The sequence below is a fragment of the Nerophis lumbriciformis genome, linkage group LG02 (assembly GCF_033978685.3).
Source record: "Nerophis lumbriciformis linkage group LG02, RoL_Nlum_v2.1, whole genome shotgun sequence".
Classification (NCBI taxonomy): domain Eukaryota; kingdom Metazoa; phylum Chordata; class Actinopteri; order Syngnathiformes; family Syngnathidae; genus Nerophis; species Nerophis lumbriciformis.
Window position 1 is genome coordinate 47,858,264 of NC_084549.2, and position 22,153 is coordinate 47,880,416.

General features: G+C 40.6%; 1 protein-coding gene across 4 annotated transcripts in view; it reads right to left on the reverse strand.

The window, feature by feature from the left end:
* Window positions 1-22,153, reverse strand: part of gbf1 (golgi brefeldin A resistant guanine nucleotide exchange factor 1) — a 227,515-nt gene that overhangs the window by 21,911 nt on the left and 183,451 nt on the right. For 2 of the 4 annotated variants that reach the window (XM_061963809.1, XM_061963818.1), the window contains exons 21-25: window positions 19,087-19,169; window positions 16,742-16,978; window positions 14,600-14,693; window positions 12,714-12,905; window positions 12,387-12,451 (exon numbers count right to left, since the gene is read on the reverse strand). In XM_061963809.1, the coding sequence (XP_061819793.1) occupies window positions 12,387-12,451; window positions 12,714-12,905; window positions 14,600-14,693; window positions 16,742-16,978; window positions 19,087-19,169 (671 nt within the window). The remainder of the gene's footprint in view (window positions 1-12,386; window positions 12,452-12,713; window positions 12,906-14,599; window positions 14,694-16,741; window positions 16,979-19,086; window positions 19,170-22,153) is intronic. The other 2 variants (XM_061963834.1, XM_061963827.1) reach the window with 1 other exon arrangement.

Genomic DNA, 22,153 nt, shown 5'->3' on the forward strand with positions numbered 1-22,153 from the left:
CAACAAACTATGCTGGCTAAGTTACCTGTGTTAACCACAGATAAGTTGAACAATATGCTTTTTCTAAATGGACAGCCACCACATGTAGGCCACGTAACATCTGTGAAGACCTAATAAGATGTCATTCATGTCGCCAACTACCGTCAACAAAAAAAGATCAGCGCTGTCATCTGAAAAAGTAAATAAGCTTGTTTGTTTAAACAACTGGTTAAACTAAGGAAGAGTAAATGCAAATGGTGCACTCAGTAAAGTTGTTTGTGGGTGTCTTTATTACATTATTTATTAATATACTGTAAGATCGGTAGGTTGTGAGTTCAAACCCCGGCCGAGTCATACCAAAGACTATACAAATGGGACCCATTACCTCCCTGCTTGGCACTCAGCACCAAGGGTTGGAATTAGGGGTTAAATCACCAAAAATGATTCCCGGGCGAGGCCACCGCCGCTGCTCACTGTTCCCCTCAACTCCCAGGGGTTGATCAAGGGTGATGGGTCAAATGCAGAGAATGTGTGACATTCATTGGTACTTTAACTTTGACATTAACTTTACTGAATATGGCTGTATATCAGTGTAAAATTAAATTGGGAAAAATGTGAAATAGTACCACTTAATAAACATTGGAAGAAATCGCAAGTTCAGAATTCTAAAATTAAATGTAAAGAGGCAGAACTCATATCTAGGACGCATATTACACCAAATCTTTATACATTTAAGATATCATGTTAAGATTGGAACGCATAGCGGCGAGGGTCGTGTTCCCTCCAATGCAGAGAGACAAGCAGGAGCAGCGTGCAGGTAGGGTTGACTCTTTAATTATTACTGGCAGGACAAAAAATACAAACGTTCGGACGCAAAAAAAGCTTGGAGCCAAAAAAACAAAATGTCATCAAGGGTGAACAGGGAGGAATACTAGTGTGCAGAAAAAACACTAGGGCGAGGTGAAAAACCAGGAGAAACGTAAATGTTGCATATAGCGAGCATTGACCCAGCAACCAGTGCTGGGTGACAGAAAGGGGAGTGATTAACCAAAACACCTGGTGGGAACACTAATTACTAATCAAAGACAGGTGAGGGGAATCAGTGCCCATGGAAACCAATAGTAAACAAGGTGCACCCAGGAAACAGACTAAAGCATAGGAATCTACTAAACATAAATCATGCAATGACCCGGGTAACGGATCTTAACATGTAATAAAGAATCCAAATTGGAACGGTGGTCACGTCTCCAAATATCCCTTTGGGGTCGGGTGAACATAGTAAAAATTAGTATACTGCCAACAGTTAAAGGGGAACATTATCACCAGACCTATGTAAGCGTCAATATATACCTTGATGTTGCAGAAAAAAGACCATATATTTTTTTAACCGATTTCCGAACTCTAAATGGGTGAATTTTGGCGAATTAAACGCCTTTCTAGTATTCGCTCTCGGAGCGATGACGTCACAACGTGACGTCACATCAGGAAGCAATCCGCCATTTTCTCAAACACAGAGTCAAATCAGCTCTGTTATTTTCCGTTTTTTCGACTGTTTTCCGTACCTTGGAGACATCATGCCTCGTCGGTGTGTTGTCGGAGGGTGTAACAACACGAACAGGGACGGATTCAAGTTGCACCAGTGGCCCAAAGATGCGAAAGTGGCAAGAAATTGGACGTTTGTTCCGCACACTTTACCGACGAAAGCTATGCTACGACAGAGATGGCAAGAATGTGTGGATATCCTGCGACACTCAAAGCAGATGCATTTCCAACAATAAAGTCAAAGAAATCTGCCGCCAGACCGCCATTGAATCTGCCGGAGTGTGTGAGCAATTCAGGGACAAAGGACCTCAGTAGCACGGCAAGCAATGGCGGCAGTTTGTTCCCGCAGACGAGCGAGCTAAACCCCCTGGATGTCTTGGCTCACACAGTCCCTTATGCCACCGAAGATGATCAAGAGAAGAATATCGCCCCTAGCTTCCCTGGCCTGCTGACATGAGGGTATGTCTACAGAATATATTAATTGATGAAAATTGGGCTGTCTGCACTCTCAAAGTGCATGTTGTTGCCAAATGTATTTCATATGCTGTAAACCTAGTTCATAGTTGTTAGTTTCCTTTAATGCCAAACAAACACATACCAATCGTTGGTTAGAAGGCGATCGCCGAATTCGTCCTCGCTTTCTCCCGTGTCGCTGGCTGTCGTGTCGTTTTCGTCGGTTTCGCTTGCATACGGTTCAAACCGATATGGCTCAATAGCTTCAGTTTCTTCTTCAATTTCGTTTTCGCTACCTGCCTCCACACTACAACCATCCGTTTCAATACATGCGTAATCTGTTGAATCGCTTAAGCCGCTGAAATCCGAGTCTGAATCCGAGCGAATGTCGCTATAGCTTGCTGTTTGTTCTATGCGCCATGTTTGTTTGAGTTGGCTTCACTATGTGACGTCACAGGAAAATGGGCGGGTGTATATAACGATGGTTAAAATCAGGCACTTTGAAGCTTTTTTTAAGGATATTGCGGGATGGGTAAAATTTTGAAAAAAACTTCGAAAAATAAAATAAGCCACTGGGAACTGATTTTTAATGGTTTTAACCCTTCTGAAATTGTGATAATGTTCCCCTTTAAAAATCGAAATATCGAAAATGATCCCTGTCCTAATTAATAAAAGATGGTTTAAGAAAATAGATATCACAATTTATATGGTGTGGAAAGAAGGCTAAATGTTCATATTTAAGATTGTCTAGTCCAAAAGATAAGGGAGGACCTCAATTACCAAATGTTTTACATTATTATGTCTCCTTTGGTTGTGAACGAGCAAGCCACTTATTCCATTCTTCTACAGACAAGGACTGGATCAACATAGAAAAAAATCTGTTAATGAATATGGACATTGATGTGGGGAGTCCACGTTACATTGAAAAAATACCCAATACATTGAGGCAGAGCCCAATAGAAGCCACTTTTAGCATTCTAAGACTTGTGTCAGAAAATACTTGGAATCAGCCCAGTCACATCTGTGAATTAACCTCTTTGGTACAATCCTAACATCATTATTAATAAAAATGTGATTGAATGATAGAGGTATTACTAAACCTCATCATATTATTCATGTAAACTCCTTTAAACCGTTCAATGAATTAGTTGAACAATATAGTATACCCAGAAATAATTTTTGAAATGCTACCTCTTTAAAACACTCTGTAAATAAATGCATATCCTCTGAAAGTATGATTTTTAATAGCCATGAACTGGAAGATACACTTTTTAATCAGGATACAATTAAAAATATAAATAAAAAATTATGAAATAATAAATGAACATCATACTAGGAATGCAAATGATGCATGTGTTAGAAAATGGATAATCGACATTTTAGATGAAAGAGACATATCATGGAGTTATATTTAGAAAAATGCCATTTATCCCTTTAGAAGCATTAAAAATAAGCTGAGTCAATTTAAAATCTTGAATAGATTGTATTTTACATCCACTCAGCTTTTTAAAATTGGCATAGTAGATAGCAAGTTATGTATAAAGTGTTGTGCAGCTGAGCAAACTCTTGTTAATTTATTGTGGGACTGTCGAAGAATAAAAGAGTTATGGTTTAAAACAACAAAAGAAGCAATTATATTCATAAATATAAACATCCCAATGACACTGCAAACTTGTGTTCTTGGTGATCTGCATCAATTTAGTAACGTGTCATTAAAGAATAAAAATGCATTTCTTTCAATATGCATCATAATAAAAATGGTAATATTAAAAAAATGAATAGATCTTGATAGTCCAACTCATACTGACTGGTATACACGAGCTATGGAGAGGATATCGGTAGAAAAAAAACTGCATCTAGTTTAGATAAAGAGTCCATCCATCCATCTATTTTCTACCGAGTTATATCTTGAAATATATATATATAACTATTACATACAGTATATATATATATATATATATATATATAATAATACATTTGTTTGAACTATTTAATGAACCTAAAATATGACTTCTTTTTAGCCTTGTGGTAAATATTGGACACAATGTGTTGCCACTGTGTAAGCCACTGTGACACTATTGTTAATTTTTTTAATTAGTTTTTATATGAATGGCTATGATGACAATGTAAATGAGGGATTTTTAATCACTGTTATGTTGGAATTCTTATTAATATTGATATTGTTGTTGATGTTATTCATTTTTGTTTTACTACTTTGGATTGGGGCAGCACGGTGGAACAGGGGTTAGTGCATGTGCCTCACAATATGAAGGTCCTGAGTAGTCCTGAGTTCAAACGCGGGCTCGAGATCTTTCTGTGTGGAGTTTGCATGTTCTCCCCGTGACTGCGTGGGTTTCCTCCGGGTACTCCGGCTTCCTCCGGGTACTCCGGCTTCCTCCCACCTCCAAAGACATGCACCTGGGGATAGGTTGATTGGCAACACTAAATTGGCCCTAGAGTGTGAATATGAGTGTTGTCTGTCTATCTGTGTTGGCCTTGTGATGAGGTGGCGACTTGTCCAGGGTGTAACCCGCCTTCGGCCCGAATGCAGTTGAGATAGGCCTAAGCACCCCCCGCGACCCCAAAAGGGACAAGCGGTAGAAAATGGATGGGGGATGGATACTTTGGATTGTTTTGAGTCATGCTTGTGTGCCCTCTCAATTACTCTGTTGATTGCTATTCAAAATGTTGCGAGGCTGGGTTTGGTTTAGAATTTTATTATTATTGTATTATTGTCTATTATTTTGTTGGATTGATTAAACATTTTGTAAAGATATATATATATATATATATATACTGTACATCTGAACCTAGTTTGTTATAGTATTGCAAATACTTTCAAAATGTGCACTTGCCAGTAATTTTTACTATGAATACCATCATCAAGTTTTTAAGCAAGTCAATGACTGGAAGTTCAGTAAAACATTTAAAAAACATTCCTGTATGACATTCAGAGTACCAAATTACACTTGTATCCAAATATCAATGAGTTTTCTTAAGTAAAATGTATTTATGGGAGCAAATAACCTGTCATTAATCATGACTAATCACAGTTCAAGAGTGTGATTAATCTGATTTTTTTTTTTAAATCACTCGACAGCCCTAATTTATATATATTTGCTTATTACTTGGATGAAACACTGGATGTTTCTGCATTGTTCTTTACACCTAAAATACTTGTTTGTACTAATAAATATGATTACATAACATTTTGAGCATTATGTTGATGTTCATTCCTGACACTTCATTTTACTGACTGACATTTTTACCCATTCTTCTTTATCATTCTTTTTTTTTTACAACATCGCATTAAGACTGTGTTTTTGACTCGGGGGCCGCATTGGGTTAAAACAATTTGGCCGGGGGCCGGGCTGTACATACATACATACATACATATATATATTACACCCCTATATATTAGGGGTGTAACGGTACGTGTATTTGTATTGAACCGTTCCGGTACGGGGGTTCCGGTTCGGTTCGAAGGTGTACCGAACGAGTTTCCACACGGACATATTAAGTAGCGTAACGTGCGTTGTGTAAACAATGCACACTGAGGCACAACACACGGCATGCTAGCAGCTATCGGGCAACGATAGACTGACCATACGTCCTCTTTTCACCGGACACGTCCTCTTTTGCGGAGTTGTCAGGGCGGAGTTTCTCAAATGCCTCAAATGTCCGGCATTTTGAGTTAGGGTTGCGTGTATTTTCAATGTACGTTCAGGGTTAAAAAGGGGTTAAAAACAAAACAAATTGTGCACGCAGCAGCATTCGTGAGGGAGGGGCAGAGACAGAGAGAGCGAGAGAGTTATGATAAATGCGCATGCGTCGCCAGGCTCTGCTTTTTATCCATAGATTTATCAGATTTAATCTTTTATTATCTATAGCAGGGGTGTCAAGAGTGTGCCCCGGAGGCCATTTGCGGCCCACAGCTAATGTTTTAAAGGCCCACGGCACATTCTAAAAATACTATTAAAATAAACAAAAACATAACAAAAGTGAAATAAAAAAGCTTAAAGGTTAAATGTAATTTAGAAAAAGTTGCAATGTTGACTAATAAAACAAAGCTGGTTTTTTTTTCTTTCAAACTGTCATTGCTCAAAACATAATATTGAATCAAAATCAATGTTATTATGAATTTCTGACCTATCCAAGGTTCCGATTACTTCACATCAAATATTACACTAAGAAAAATATTTTTGGTGGAGGATTTTGCAAATTTGGTAAATATAACATAACCCAAAAATGTATATTTTGTTTTCTTGCACGTGCACACATAGGGCCCTATGGGTGCTTGAGCCCCTGCCCTTTTTTGTCTCGTCTTAAAAAGTGCCCTCTGCCTGTGTTTTTTTTTTTTCTTTGAACAACATTAATAAATTTCTGTCAGGGATGTAAAAAAAAAACCAAACAAAAAAAAAACAGCGGTACAAAAACTCCACGTTTTCTTGTAATACCGGGTTGTTTGAGCCTGCCGCTTCCGCCAGAGAGAGAGAGAGGGCGAGTGAGTGAGTAAGTGAGAGGAGAGAGAGCCAACTGCGCCCCTGAGGAGACGTGACAGTGGAGCAACTTGAACCTGTGAGTTATGGTCTAGTCGCCGTCCACTTATTCAGCATCTAATATGGGTAATATTTCATAAAAAACTGTATTATTCTATTATTCAATGTGTCAGCTTCTGTTTTTGCCGGACGTCGGAGCACGGCACATCAATTGAGCACGGCACATCAATTGAGCACGGCACATCAATTCCGCACAGAGCAGAGCGGATCGTGCGGGACAGGAAGTAGTGTACAAAATACAAAATAAAACACCGGGTTAATTTTCAAAATAAAATGCACTGTGTTTACGGCGGATCACGTTTCTCTCACAGTAGAGGTTTAGATATAAAGTTTATTGTGACTTTGCTATTACTGTGGGGGTTAACAAAATAATTATAATAATAATGATAATAATAACAATAAGAAGAAGAATGATAATGATAATAATAATAATAATAACTATTATTATCATACTTGCCAACCCTCCCGGATTTTCCGGGAGACTCCCGAAATTCAGCACCTCTCCCGAAAACCTCCCGGGACAAATTTTCTCCCGAAAATCTCCCGAAATTGAGGCGGACTCAGGTCCATGAGGACCTGAGTCCGCTAACCCACAATATAACCAGCATACCTGCCCAATCACGTTATAACTGTAGAATGATGGAGGGCGAGTTCTTGGTTTCTTATGTGGGTTTATTGTTAGGCAGTTTCATTAACGTCCCAGCGCGGCAACAACACACAACAAGAGCAGTCACGTTTTTGTATACCGTAAAGCAGTTCGTCTGCCGTAAACAGCAATGTTGTGACACTCTTAAACAGGAAAATACTGCCATCTAGTGCATTTGATGAAAGCACTTTTGTGCGTGCCACACATCAATGCATCATCAGAGAGGGTGTTCAGCATGGTTAGAAAAATAGTGACAGAGAATAGAACAAGGATGGACAATTCAACCCTTAACTCAACAATGAGTAGATGAGTGTTATGTGTGTGTATACGTGTAAATAAATGAACACTGAAATTCAAGTATTTATTTTTTATATATATATATATATATATATAAAAAATAAAATGTATATATATATATATATATATATATATATATATATTTATATTTATATATATATATAATAAAATAAATATATATATATACGTATATATATATATATATATATATATATATATATATATATATATATATATATATATAGCTAGAATGCACTGAACGTCAAGTATTTTATATATATATATATATATATATATATATGAAATACTTGACTTGGTGAATTCTAGCTGTAAATATACTCCTCCCGTTTTAGCCACGCCCCCGACCACGCCCACCCCTCCCCCCACCTCCTGAAATCGGAGGTCTCAAGGTTGGCAAGTATGATTATTATTATTATTAATAGTAATAATAATTTCAGCATTCTGGGGATATAAGATGTAGGTTATCTGTTAGGAATATTACCATCTGTATTTAAACTTGATTCATGTTGATTATGCCTGCAGCACAATGCCAAAAAAAGAAAGGATACAGAAAAGGAAGGAGAAGGAGCGCCAGGAAGCAGCTAAGGGTAGCAGACCTCTTAATGCATGGCTAAAACCAAGTACTAGCACCAGAATTCAAGAAAGACCACAGACCTCAGAAAGTGTCACACCTGAGATGTTGCACTGTTCAATGTTCAATATTAAAGTGCTTATCTTTAACAATAAATAGCCTAATAATAAACCAATGTTTTGTTGCTTTTCATGTCTTCCAAGCCTATGATCATGTGAATTAACTCATTATGACAATAATTTAATAATAATTACATAATTCGAAGACCTCGATGAAGAACACAAACCAAGGACCCAGATTTCCCTCGCCCGGAAGCGGGTCACCGGGGCCCCCCTCTGGAGCCAGGCCCGGAGGTGGGGCACGATGGCGAGCGCCTGGTGGCCGGGCACAGCCCGAAGAGGCAACGTGGGTCCCCCCTCCAATGGGCTCACCACCCATAGCAGGGGCCATAGAGGTCGGGTGCAGTGTGAGCTGGGCGGCAGCCGAGGGCAGGGCACTTGGCGGTCCGATCCTCGGCTACATAAGCTGGCTCTTGGGACGTGGAACGTCACTTCGCTGGGGGGGAAGGAGCCTGAGCTAGTGCGTGAGGTGGAGAAGTTCCGGCTAGATATAGTCGGACTCACTTCGACGCACAGCAAGGGCTCTGGAACCACTTCTCTTGAGAGGGGCTGGACTCTCTTCCACTCTGGCGTTGCCGGCAGTGAGAGGCGACGAGCTGGGGTGGCAATTCTTGTTGCCCCTCGGCTCAAAGCCTGCACGTTGGAGTTCAACCCGGTGGACGAGAGGGTAGCTTCCCTCCGCCTTCGGGTGGGGGGACGGGTTCTGACTGTTGTTTGCGTTTACGCGCCAAACAGCAGCTCAGAGTACCCACCCTTTTTGGATTCACTCGAGAGAGTACTGGAGAGTGCTCCCCCGGGTGATTCCCTCGTTCTACTGGGGGACTTCAACGCTCATGTTGGCAGCGACAGTGAAACCTGGAGAGGTGTGATTGGGAAGAATGGCCGCCCGGATCTGAACCCGAGTGGTGTTCTGTTATTGGACTTTTGTGCTCGTCACAGATTGTCGATAACAAACACCATGTTCAAACATAAGGGTGTCCATATGTGCACTTGGCACCAGGACACCCTAGGCCGCAGTTCCATGATCGACTTTGTAGTTGTGTCATCGGATTTGCGGCCTCATGTTTTGGACACTCGGGTGAAGAGAGGGGCGGAGCTTTCTACCGATCACCACCTGGTGGTGAGTTGGCTGCGATGGTGGGGGAGGATGCCGGACAGACCTGGCAGGCCCAAACGCATTGTGAGGGTTTGCTGGGAACGCCTGGCAGAGTCTCCTGTCAGAGAGAGTTTCAATTCCCACCTCCGGAAGAACTTTGAACATGTCACGAGGGAGGTGCTGGACATTGAGTCCGAGTGGACAATGTTCCGTACCTCTATTGTCGAGGCGGCCGATTGGAGCTGTGGCCGCAAGGTAGTTGGTGCCTGTCGTGGCGGTAATCCTAGAACCCGTTGGTGGACGCCGGCGGTGAGGGATGCCGTCAGGCTGAAGAAGGAGTCCTATCGGGTTCTTTTGGCTCATGGGACTCCTGAGGCAGCAGACAGGTACCGACAGGCCAAGCGGTGTGCGGCTTCAGCGGTCGCGGAGGCAAAAACTCGGACATGGGAGGAGTTCGGGGAGGCCATGGAAAAAGACTTCCGGACGGCTTCGAAGCAATTCTGGACCACCATCCGCCGCCTCAGGAAGGGGAAGCAGTGCAGTGTCAACACCGTGTATGGTGGGGATGGTGCTCTGCTGACCTCGACTGCGGATGTTGTGGATCGGTGGAGGGAATACTTCGAAGACCTCCTCAATCCTACCAGCACGTCTTCCTATAAGGAAGCAGGGCCTGGGGAATCTGTGGTGGGCTCTCCTATTTCTGGGGCTGAGGTTGCCAAGGTAGTTAAAAAGCTCCTCGGTGGCAAGGCCCCGGGGGTGGATGAGATCCGCCCGGAGTTCCTTAAGGCTCTGGATGTTGTGGGGCTGTCTTGGTTGACAAGACTCTGCAACATCGTGTGGACATCGGGGGCGGTACCTCTGGATTGGTTAGACCGGGGTGGTGGTTCCTCTCTTTAAGAAGGGGAACCGGAGGGTGTGTTCCAACTATCGTGGGATCACACTCCTCAGCCTTCCCGGTAAGGTCTATTCAGGTGTACTGGAGAGGAGGCTACGCCGGATAGTCGAACCTCGGATTCAGGAGGAACAGTGTGGTTTTCGTCCTGGTCGTGGAACTGTGGACCAGCTCTATACTCTCGGCAGGGTCCTTGAGGGTGCATGGGAGTTTGCGCAACCAGTCTACATGTGCTTTGTGGACTTGGAGAAGGCATTCGACCGTGTACCCCGGGAAGTCCTGTGGGGAGTGCTCAGAGAGTATGGGGTAACGGACTGTCTTATTGTGGCAGTTCGCTCCCTGTATAATCAGTGTCAGAGCTTGGTCCGCATTGCCGGCAGTAAGTCGGACACGTTTCCAGTGAGGGTTGGACTCCGCCAAGGCTGCCCTTTGTCACCGATTCTGTTCATAACCTTTATGGACAGAATTTCTAGGCCCAGTCAGGGCGTTGAGGGGATCTGGTTTGGTGGCTGCAGGATTAGGTCACTGCTATTTGCAGATGATGTGGTCCTGATGGCTTCCTCCGGCCAAGATCTTCAGCTCTCACTGGATCAGTTCGCAGCCGAGTGTGAAGCGACTGGGATGGGAATCAGCACCTCCAAGTCCGAGTCCATGGTTCTCTCCCGGAAAAGGGTGGAGTGCCATCTCCGGGTTGGGGAGGAGATCTTGCCCCAAGTGGAGGAGTTCAAGTACCTCGGAGTCTTGTTCACGAGTGGGGGAAGAGTGGATCGTGAGATCGACAGGCGGATCGGTGCGGCGTCTTCAGTAATGCGGACGCTGTATCGATCCGTTGTGGTGAAGAAGGAGCTGAGCCGGAAGGCAAAGCTCTCGATTTACCGGTCGATCTACGTTCCCATCCTCACCTATGGTCATGAGCTTTGGGTCATGACCGAAAGGACAAGATCACGGGTACAAGCGGCCGAAATGAGTTTCCTCCGCCGAGTGGCGGGGCTCTCCCTTAGAGATAGGGTGAGAAGCTCTGTCATTCGGGGGGAGCTCAAAGTAAAGCCGCTGCTCCTCCACATCGAGAGGAGCCAGATGAGGTGGTTCGGGCATCTGGTCAGGATGCCACCCGAACGCCTCCCTAGGAAGGTGTTTCGGGCACGTCCGACCGGTAGGAGGCCACGGGGAAGACCCAGGACACGCTGGGAAGACTATCTCTCCCGGCTGGCCTGGGAACGCCTCGGGATCCCCCGGGAGGAGCTGGACGAAGTGGCTGGGGAGAGGGAAGTCTGGGCTTCCCTGCTTAAGCTGCTGCCCCCGCGACCCGACCTCGGATAAGCGGAAGAAGATGGATGACAATAATTTGTTGACACAAAAGAAATGGCAATCACTTTTACCTACAAAGGACACACAGCTAAGTAGTTAGCTTCTTATTAGCAAATTTAATTTTACATTAATTTCCATATTGTGTAAAGGACCAAAAAACTATTTCCTGCCCTTTTCTGACTTTGAGCCCCTGCCCCTCAATAATCATGTGCACGTCCCTGACTGTATATATATATATATATATATATATATATATATATATATATATATATATATATATATATATATATATATATATATATATATATATATATAAATATATGCCTCGTGCACTAATTGACTGAAAGAGTGCGCACTTGATGTCGATGGAAAAATGCATTTTTAGACTATATGATTTGCCTGAGCAGGTAGGAGACACCGAGAGTAACAAGCGGTAGAAAAGGGATTAGAAAGGACAGATTTTAAAAATAATATTTTTAAACTTGGGACTTCCCGCGGGCCGGATTTTGGACGCTGGCGGTCCGCATCCGGCCCGCGGGCCGTAGTTTGGGGACCACTGCTTTAAACCATGACGATATTGTAACATGTGTTTTAGATATAATTCCATCCAGAGTCATTAAGAATGAGACTGAATAAAATTGGGCTGAGTATTGAGCCTTGTGGGACTGTAGCAGAGCAAGTAAGATACGATACAAATGCATCACTTGCATTTTAAAACTTTTACTTTTAAAACCTCAAGGACTGTTTATAAAGTTTCAACATGCTCTAATAACTGTTACAGAAACATAAACAAGTATTATTAGCGGCATTGTTCATGTAGGCCAGCTATGGTGTAAACTTAATGGAGAAAAAGTTGTTTGTAGAAATCCACTAAGTTGAAAGATATAAAAAAGTTGGAATTACCGATTGGAAGGCGTTTCCTCTCTTTGAAGAGAAATCTTTCCGCTTGGCTCAAGGAAGTCTTCTACCTAAAGTGAAATAATGTTTGAGGACTGATCACTAGGTGGCAGCAGAGCAGTGCAAATACATTCAAAGTGTGTCAACCGTGCAGGTCATCAGAATCAAGTTGAATGTAAAAGTTTAGACTTTCAACTTGATTTCACAAGGGTCAACAACATTACGCTGATGAACAACAATTGTTTAATTAAACTACCACACATCTTTTAATTGTGTTTGAAGTTGAATGTGGAGTCATTCAAAAGTAGTCACACGAAGAGCTTTGATTCTGACCTCCACCATGGCTTTGGGCAGCAGCTCTGCCCGAAACAGCTGCAGCATGGAGTCCATGATGTTCTTCCAGCCTTCCCTCAGGATGTTGCCATGTTGATGGGCCAGATCAAATACCGTCTTGGCTGCTGTCTGCGCCTTTGTGTTGCTACCAAACACAGTGGGGAGGTTTTCCACTGACTGCAAAGAAAGAGTCTGTCTTATATATACATATGAGCACATACACACACACACACACACACACACACACACACACACACACACACACACACACCTTTTGTATGCATACAGTATGTATATATGTGTGTGTGTGTGTGTGTGTGTGTATATATATATATATATGTATGTGTATATATATATACATCCATCCATCCATCCATCCATTTTCTACCGCTTATTCCCTTCGGGGTCGCGGGGGGCGCTGGAGCCTATCTCAGCTACAATCGGGCGGAAGGCGGGGTACACCCTGGACAAGTCGCCACCTCATCGCAGGGCCAACACAGATAGACAGACAACATTCACACTCACATTCACATACATATATATATATATTTATATATATACATATATACATGTACATACACATATATATATATATATATATATATATGTATGTGTGGGAAAAAATAAATCACAAGACTACTTCATCTCTATAGGCCTGTTTCATGAGGGGTTCCCTCAATCATCAGGATGATTGAGGGAACCCCTCATGAAACAGGCCTGTAGAGATGAAGTAGTCTTGTGATTTTTTTCCCCACACATACATATATTGCGCTCTACTACGGTATCGAGCACTATTTTTTGGATAACCTTATTAAGACATATATATATATACATATATATATATATATATATATATATATATATATATATATATATACACACATGTATATATATATACACATGTATATACATATATACATGTACATACATGTATATATGTATTACACTCATTCACACTCATTCGCACAAAAGGGTTGTTTCTTTCTGTTAGTAATATTTCTGGTTCCTACATTATATATCAATATAGATCAATACAGTCTGCAGGGATACAGTCCGTAAGCACACATGATTGTATTTCTTTATGACCATACCCCCCCGGTCTGTGGGACAACTTTTCAAGCGTTGACCGGTCCGTAGCTACAAAACAGTTGGGGACCACTGGTATACAGTATAAAAAAAGCAAGGCCATCTCGGTTTCAGGCTATCTCCTCAAAAATTGGTCAAAAGACACTCACATGACTACAGGGCACCACGGCTACTACCAGCTTTGAGCTGATCCTATGTTTGCGGTGCTTCCATGTTAGTTTTTTGATGTGTAAAAATGCCCTGTTGTGCAGCATGGGGCTGCTCTACTCGTAAGAATTGTGGACAGATTTTACATCGTTTTACCCTTAACCCAGAAAAAAGACAAGTATGAGAAGCGAAGGTTTGTGAAGAACACTAGAGAGCCACCAATTACATAGATTTGTGCCAGGTAAACGCGACACAACGTCTGTGTTTTGTTCAAGAGAGAACATGCCGAAGCGAATACAAATAACAGAAGAAGTTAATACATTCAAGAGATGGTTTGACAAAGACAGACTATCTTTAATCTCGGTAAAACAAAAATAATGCTATTCGGTAGCAGTAGAATAGAAAGTAAAACACAATTACAAATAGATTGACATTGAAAGAGTAAAAGAAACCACATTGTGGGTGTAATAATAGATGAGAAAAGGGATTGAAAATCTCATAAAAAATGTATATCAAACACAAAAAGAAAGAAAATATGTGACATGCTTCCAAACAAGTTGTATTTAGTTTGTAAAAAAAAAAAATGTTGCTAATAAAGCATGTTAGCATGTAACTGCATAGAAGGTGTTGCACATCATACAGAGTGTTCTTACCTCACTGCTTAGAGTGGTGAACTTGCACAGAGAGATGATCAAATTGTCGAAGACGTCATTAAATCCATAGTGAGCTGCAATCTTTGCACATTTCCTGCAAAGAAGCAAACACTCTTTTACTTTAAAATGTCAGCCTGACCTCCTTTCTTATTGTCTTTGCATTCTTTGCATCATCTATACATATTATAAAACATTTACCACCAATGACTGAACAGACAAATTAAAGGTTGTGGGAGCACATTGTTATTCTCCACATTTGTGTTTATAAAACACGCAAGTAAAACACATGCTCGTAAAAAAAAAGTACAAACTGCCATTTTAATATGGCAATAGCAACAATAAACATGTGCTCGAGAGGACAGTCATATTAAGCCAACAAACCACATTGGAAAATTAAATAACTAAAACGCACTCTGAGAGTGCAGACCTCTGCCAGGTCCTGCCTACCAATGGTAAGAATAGAGGTGGAAATCTTTGGGCACTTCACGACTCGATTCCGATTACGATTCAGGACCTACAATTCGATTAACAGTCGATTATTGATTTATTATTAACTTATGTATATTGATGCAGTTTTACATTTATTTTCGTTTCACTAAATAAGCATTTCTCACTTGTAACTTAAAAAAACTATGCATTTGTAAAAAGAAACACTTAAATTAATTCCCAAATTTTTTTAATAAATGGAAATGTGTGCAAAACTGGAACATAAGAGCCCTAAAATAGAGGAGTTGATCGGATCTGTCGGTGAGGTGGCTCGCTGCGGTCAGCCAAATTTTAGAACGGTCTGCATTACTTTATTTACAATAAATAGATTATCGATTATTGACGTTTACTAATTGAATTTATAATCATCCATGTCCGAATTGCGATGCATCTAAAAATGTATTATAGAGGTGGTGGCACCTCTAGGTGAGAAATCATTTAACAAACAAATCCTGAATCTAAACAGTGATCCGGACAATCCCCAAAATGTAATCACTTCTTCCATATCATGCAATTACTCACATTTCTTGAACGTTTCATCAAAATGTACCCATAACTTTTTGAGCTATCTATAGCAGAATAAAAGAAACAGTGTGTGAAGCCTCTTGTCTGTCTCCATTACCTATGTCTCTGTGGGGCTGCACGCACACCGTTCGTAGTGGGCGAGCCTGGCCACAAAAACCGCACATCGCTATCAACCACCAAATTGTCTTTACTTCACTTTAGATGAACGGCTCTTCTTCCAAACTGACATGAGGCTTTAAGGTCTGGGTCTGATCATGCCTAGACATTAATATCGACACCAACATCGCCCCCTTGTGGTGAAATATTTTAACAGTCATAACTTTTTTCCATATGTTGTAATCTTCTCAAAATGTTTCATGATGATGATAATGTTAACATGCTCGCATGCTAACATTGACATTCTAACAGATGGAATGTTTCAAGGTCCAAATGTTATGACTCTGAGGTGTACGGCTACAAAATAGTCAACAAAAGTTAGCATGTTAATGTTAAAATGGTAAAATCGAGCATGTGTCAATGCTGCCATTTCCCCTTAATTATGGATGTTTATCAGAAAGGTGTGTTAGTATAAATTCAGTACCCATGTCAATGCATACATCAGTGCAAAGATGAGTGAGGAGACTAACTTTAGTGCTTGTTGACAAATTTCACTCCAAATACACCCTGACTGAACTTTAGATAAACCTGTGAGCATTTTTTGAGCAGATAAATGACATTTTGTAAAACATAAAAACCGAATAACTATCTGACGATAAAATTAATTTCTCTCCAAATACTGGGGTCTTTTTTAGGTTAATTTAAACTTTGCAAGTGAGTAATAACCTATATGGTTAATCATGATTCATCCAAATTAAAGTGTGATAAACCTGACTTAAAACTAAAGGTTTAATGGAAATGTGTCTATTACTTTTGAAGCTATGTTGCTAGCCAACTAACTGGCGGACGGACTGAACCAATGACAACAATTACATAACCCCCTGGCTGAGCTAACAAAGGTTAGAGGGATATTTGAAAGCCTAAAAGCTGAGTACGGGTACAGATGGGACTGTTTGGTCCAGAATTAAAGCAAAAAAAATATCAAGTATGATTGAAGTTTCATCTTCCTGTTCTTCAATGTGACGACATACGTACCTAAAGCCAGTAATTGCCTTCTGGATGATGTTGTCATCCAGACTCTTGTCAAAAACATAGGAGAGGGCAGCGATAGTGGGCCCCCAGGTCATGGTGAATAAGTCATGGTCATAGCTGCCAGGTGGCAGGTGAAGGAACACACCCTCAGGTGTAGCACCACGATGCAGCAGCACATTCCACACGTAGTTTTCCTTCACTAAACCAGTCTGCTCGTCAGGCATCACGATCTCATCATTTCTAAAGAGGGAAGATGTGAGAATGTAAAATGTACCTAACATATGAAAATAGACAAGTGCATCAGGCTTGCTTTGTCAATTTTTAAATTACTTAGTTTCTAAAACAGGGTGTTTACTTGTGAAAAGCTGGACAGCCAGTTGACATCTAAATGTCCTCAAAAAGGCACACAGGCTTGGTCTTTTCTTCCATTTTAGTCAAGTCATTTACAAAAGGTAAACATGGTAGGGCTTAAGCTACGGTACTAGAAAACATTTCTGCATCATTCAGCTTACTGCGTCATGAGGTTAATGCGATTATTTATTGTAGGCCACTAGGTGTTGACAAAAAAATCAATTTCACTTAAACTTAAAACACAGCAAAAGTCCAATCCAAATGGTTAATAATAAATAAGTTAGTGATTTGCATACCTACCATTGTTCTCTGTTTCACTAATTTCACTTGATCAAACATTTCCTAACATTACATAATACAAAATAGTGTATAAAGTATGTTTAAAAGTTGTGTCAGGGTTTCCCGCAGCGCTTTGTTGTTAAGGCGGCCGCCTTAACAACAAAGGGCCACCGCCTAAACTAAAGTCTTAACAAGCAGCTCCGCTTAGTTTTGCCTCTGTCTCTGCAGCACCCAGCATTGTCCCACCCACAGAACCATCTGATTGGTTACACGCAGAGCGGTAACAGCCAATCAGCAGTGCGTATTCAGAGCGCATGTAACAGGCAATCAGCAGGGCGTATTCAGAGCGCATGTAACAGCCAATCAGCAGTGCGTATTCAGAGCGCATGGATTCAGTGCTCCTTCAGTGGAGTGAGCAGAAAGGTAAGCATAAGGCAGCGGACTCTACCCACATTATAATAAAGTCATTTCACTTTACATTTTTCTGTGTTGATTGAGCTGTGTTGAAGCAGCAAAAAATGACATTATGTTAAATGAAGAGTTTCCTGAAGCTGTCTCTGATAGTTGATATAATAATGTAACTGCATCATAAAGCCTACATGAACTCCATGGTGTTCAGGGATGAATAGTCTCTCATATTGCTATTGTACTATTTTTTCAGCTGTAGTTACATTAATCACTAGTAATGTAGCAGCCTAGTTTAGAATGGCAGGGTCCCTGCTATCACATGTTGATAAAAATATAACATTTACATAATGAAAATCAACTACAGGCTTCCCAAGTGCTGTAATAAATTAAGCATGATGAGTTGAGCATGTGGCCCCACTTTTAAATCTTTTTTTCAAACGCTTATTAGTCATTAATTTGACTTTTTAAGTCATTATTTTTGTATCTCAGGTAACTAGGACTGTTTTGTTTTTACGTTACGGAAATAATATCGAGATATATATCGTATATCGCCATTCAGCGAATGGAGCGGAAAACACAACCAAAAGTTGTAGGCTTCTTCACGCGACGAAGCCGGCCTACGTCACCACAGTCTGTAGTCTATTGCCCCCCCAGGCTGTGGCAGTGACGAGGTGGAGACGTGATGGCGACAGGCCGAGTTACACAGATGCTTACACTCACCCACCCACTTCCCCGGTCCCCTCCCCCTGGAGAGTCACCACCTTAACTAACAAATTTTCTGGGGGAAACACTGTGTTGAGGGCTAATAAAGACTTAGTTCAATCTATGTAATATTCCCAAAAATTATAAAATAAACTACTAAGCGCTTTGAGTACCTTGAAGGTAGAAAAGCGCTACAATGGTGGAGAGGTCCAGAACGTAACCCCCGCTATAATTAAGGGACCACTGTATCTACAGTTACACCCTTAGTATCTAGAGGGATCTGAATGGATACTCGCTAAATACAGCAACAAAGTGGCATAGCTGGCAACACTGATGCTCCTCCAAAGCCTTTTTATGCTCTGTCAGATCAGGTGCGTATGGGAGATGCTTACCGCCACCTACCAGGTAGCCCCAAATCTACCTGTAGCGGTCATAATTTAGTTCAATCAGATGAATGTACAAAAAACACTGAATATGCTGCACAATCCCTGCACCTGAAAAACAGTCCAAAGGGGCCAAAATGTACTTGAGACGGATGACACAGGTGACTACATACCATGAATAACATTTCAACAAAAGCTACACAGTAAGTGAGTACTGTAACTTACTTGATAGCATTATAGATGTCCTCCAACATGTCCTGGTTAAAGTCTTTGTTTCCATTCACTCCTTTTAGATTCTTCTTGAATTGCTGTTGAAAACAAATGTTTCATTTATATATCATCAATTCACATCAGTAGTTATCTCAAGAGATTTCACACACTGGGCAGGTCTACATCCACACTATTCATACATTTAAGGCAACCAGCGAAACCCCACACAAGTGAGCACTTGGCGACAGAGAAAAAAAAACTCTCTAGGGAAGAAACCTGACAGACTCCCTGGGGTGGTCGTCTGTCTCAACCAGTTGGTTTAGGAGAAGCAGACAAGAGGGACAGATGTTAGGTAAAGTAGAGTGAGAAACAGGATTTCATGGTTGTGGGAGGGAAGAAAAAATTAATAACAACAGTCTCTCTAGGATTTCACAGGCTTTTTTAAATGTTTATTGTTGCGGCCTAAAATGTCTGAATTTGAAGAGATTTATTTTTTCTTCAGAAAGTTCAATAAAAAAATAAAATGTTCTGAGGGTGACTTTTTTCAATACCAGTGAGTCAACAAAGCACATGATTTCAACAAAATTTGAAAAACAAATACTGTGTTGATGTTTTACTCATTTTATACCACACAGAGTTAAAAGTAGACACTAGATGGCACTACAAGCAAATACTCAGAGCTCATTGTAAAATTATTGTATTTTTTTTCATTATAACTAATAATAGTAATAATACCTATAATTACAGAAAGAAAACACTCCAAAGGCTTCCTTATTTTACGCTGTCCATGCTGTCAAACACAAGTTAGACATTCTCTGTGTATGATATACGCCTGAAAAATGTTTTTCCATCTTAAACATGCATTACTTTCAGGTGAGAAGAGTCCTAAAGGCAGAAAACGCCCACAAAGAAGCAGGACCAGACGCAATACTGAGAAAAGTACTGAAGGCCTGCGCCCATCAATTGTCCGGTTCCTAACAAGAATATTTAACACCTTCCTGGAACAGGCTTTGTGCCACCCAAGAATGTACAACAGTTCTTCTCAACAAACGAGGAGACATATAATCTAAGAGATGGAATTAAAAATATTTGCATGTGCATACAATTAAGGCCAAGCACATCAGTATGTGGATTTAAATTAGAGGATGGATCGAGCAAATAAGTCAAAGTACTAATATGATCCAATTGAAGAACCTGTTAAAATTTAGTGTTCACAAAGTAAAAAGAAGAAGAATATTGATAAACAGCTTGAACCTTACTTGAAAAAAATAGATAATCTTATTTATCTCAAAGTGATCCATACATTACTTAACTATTTATGAGAACTTTATTGTTTCTTAATATATTTAATAATTATTTACTCACCAATTTGTCTATTTATTTATTTACTTATTTATGTATTTATTTATTCACTATTAGTGACAATCATCACTGCTGAGTGTAAGAAAATACATGACACTGTCAGCATGTTGAACACATTTGTGCTTGTACTTCTTTAATCAATTAAAGATGTGTAATGCTTGTGCTCCAACAAGTGATTTCTTCCGGAAGTGAATACCAGTGGTGGTCAACCAAGCTAAGATGGTTGTTGTACAGCAAGCAGCGCGCGCACTATTTAAGTACACAAGGGGCCTATACCCTCCTGCAAAAAGCAGATATGAGCAAAAAAAATCAAATTACGCAATAGAATTGATTCCTATATTTTATCAAAAAGTGCAAACATATCGAACTATCGTGTGCTCCAGACGCTATTATACACGACAAAACAGATGAAAACTTGGAAAAGCATGGAGGTCTACAACTGGGTGTCTGGGTCAAGGACAGTGATATCAAGAGTTTTTGCTCGGTTAACGTTGCATTTCATGACTTAACCTCGTGTCTAGTCGTTTGTTGCCTGCCCTTACTGCTGAACGCGTCATTCACGAGTACGCGTGTTTTTCCCTGTCTTTATCGAAATATAATTATAGATGAGGACATCGTGTGTGTGCTGAAAGCTTCATTAATGATCGTTGCCTCTGGTAAAATCGTAACTCTTAGGTTTCGCTTTCTTTTGCTTTCTTTCATTTAGTCTTGCCAAGTTTGTGCTTTTCGAAACACTAGCAAAAATGTGTTTTAGGAAATACAAATAATATCAAGATAATATCTAAATGGGAAACACTAAACGCTAAAAGTATATCAAGCAAACCTTTAACAGAGTGGTCACTTCAAACTTGTGCATTCTTCGGCTCTGCTCCCTTGTACTGGAGTGCATGGTACTTTTGTCATAATTTTTCATAAAATCTTGCACTTTTCCACCATTCTTGATTACCTCGAGGAACTCTGAAGAAACGTTAGATCATTTTCGCTATTTGAACGGTTCGTACAGCCGAACGCAAGCATAGGACATTTTTCTTCAAGAAAGGCTAAATGGCGCCTAGTACCCATTGAGAACAGACGCTGGTTTGACCACCACGTGTATCTAATGAGCCGGACGTGACGTCGTTTGGAATACAAGCAATTGCTTGTATTCCGACAAGTGACTTCTTCCCGAACGTGAAAACCAGTGGTAGTCAACTCCGCAAATGAGGCTGTTGTACAGCAAGCAGCGTGCAAACTATTTGAGTAGAAAAGAGGCTTAAATCTTCTTGCAAAAAGCAAATACAAGCAAAAATGCAAACTATGCAATATCATTTATCCCTATAATTTATCAAAAAAAAAGGTTTGTCGAGTGATATCAAGGATTATACGTCGGTCGCCTTCCCAGACTTGTCAAACTATTGTGATCCAAATGCCATTTTACACGACAAAACAGATGGAAACTTGGAAAAGCATGGAGGTCTACAACTTTTTTGTATGTTGCTGGGTCAAGAAATTTGGTATCAAGACTCTCGCGGATAAATATGCATATTTTTGCTTGGGCAAGGTTTGCATTTCATTATTTAACTTTGGGTCTACTTTCATGTTTGTTGCTGTTGCATGCGCCGTTTACGAGTAGCGTGTTTTTCCCTGTCTTTATCAAAATATGAATATAGATGTCAATATTATGTATGTGCTGAAATATATATTTTTGACTGCTGCCTTTGGTAAAAACGTAATTCTTAGG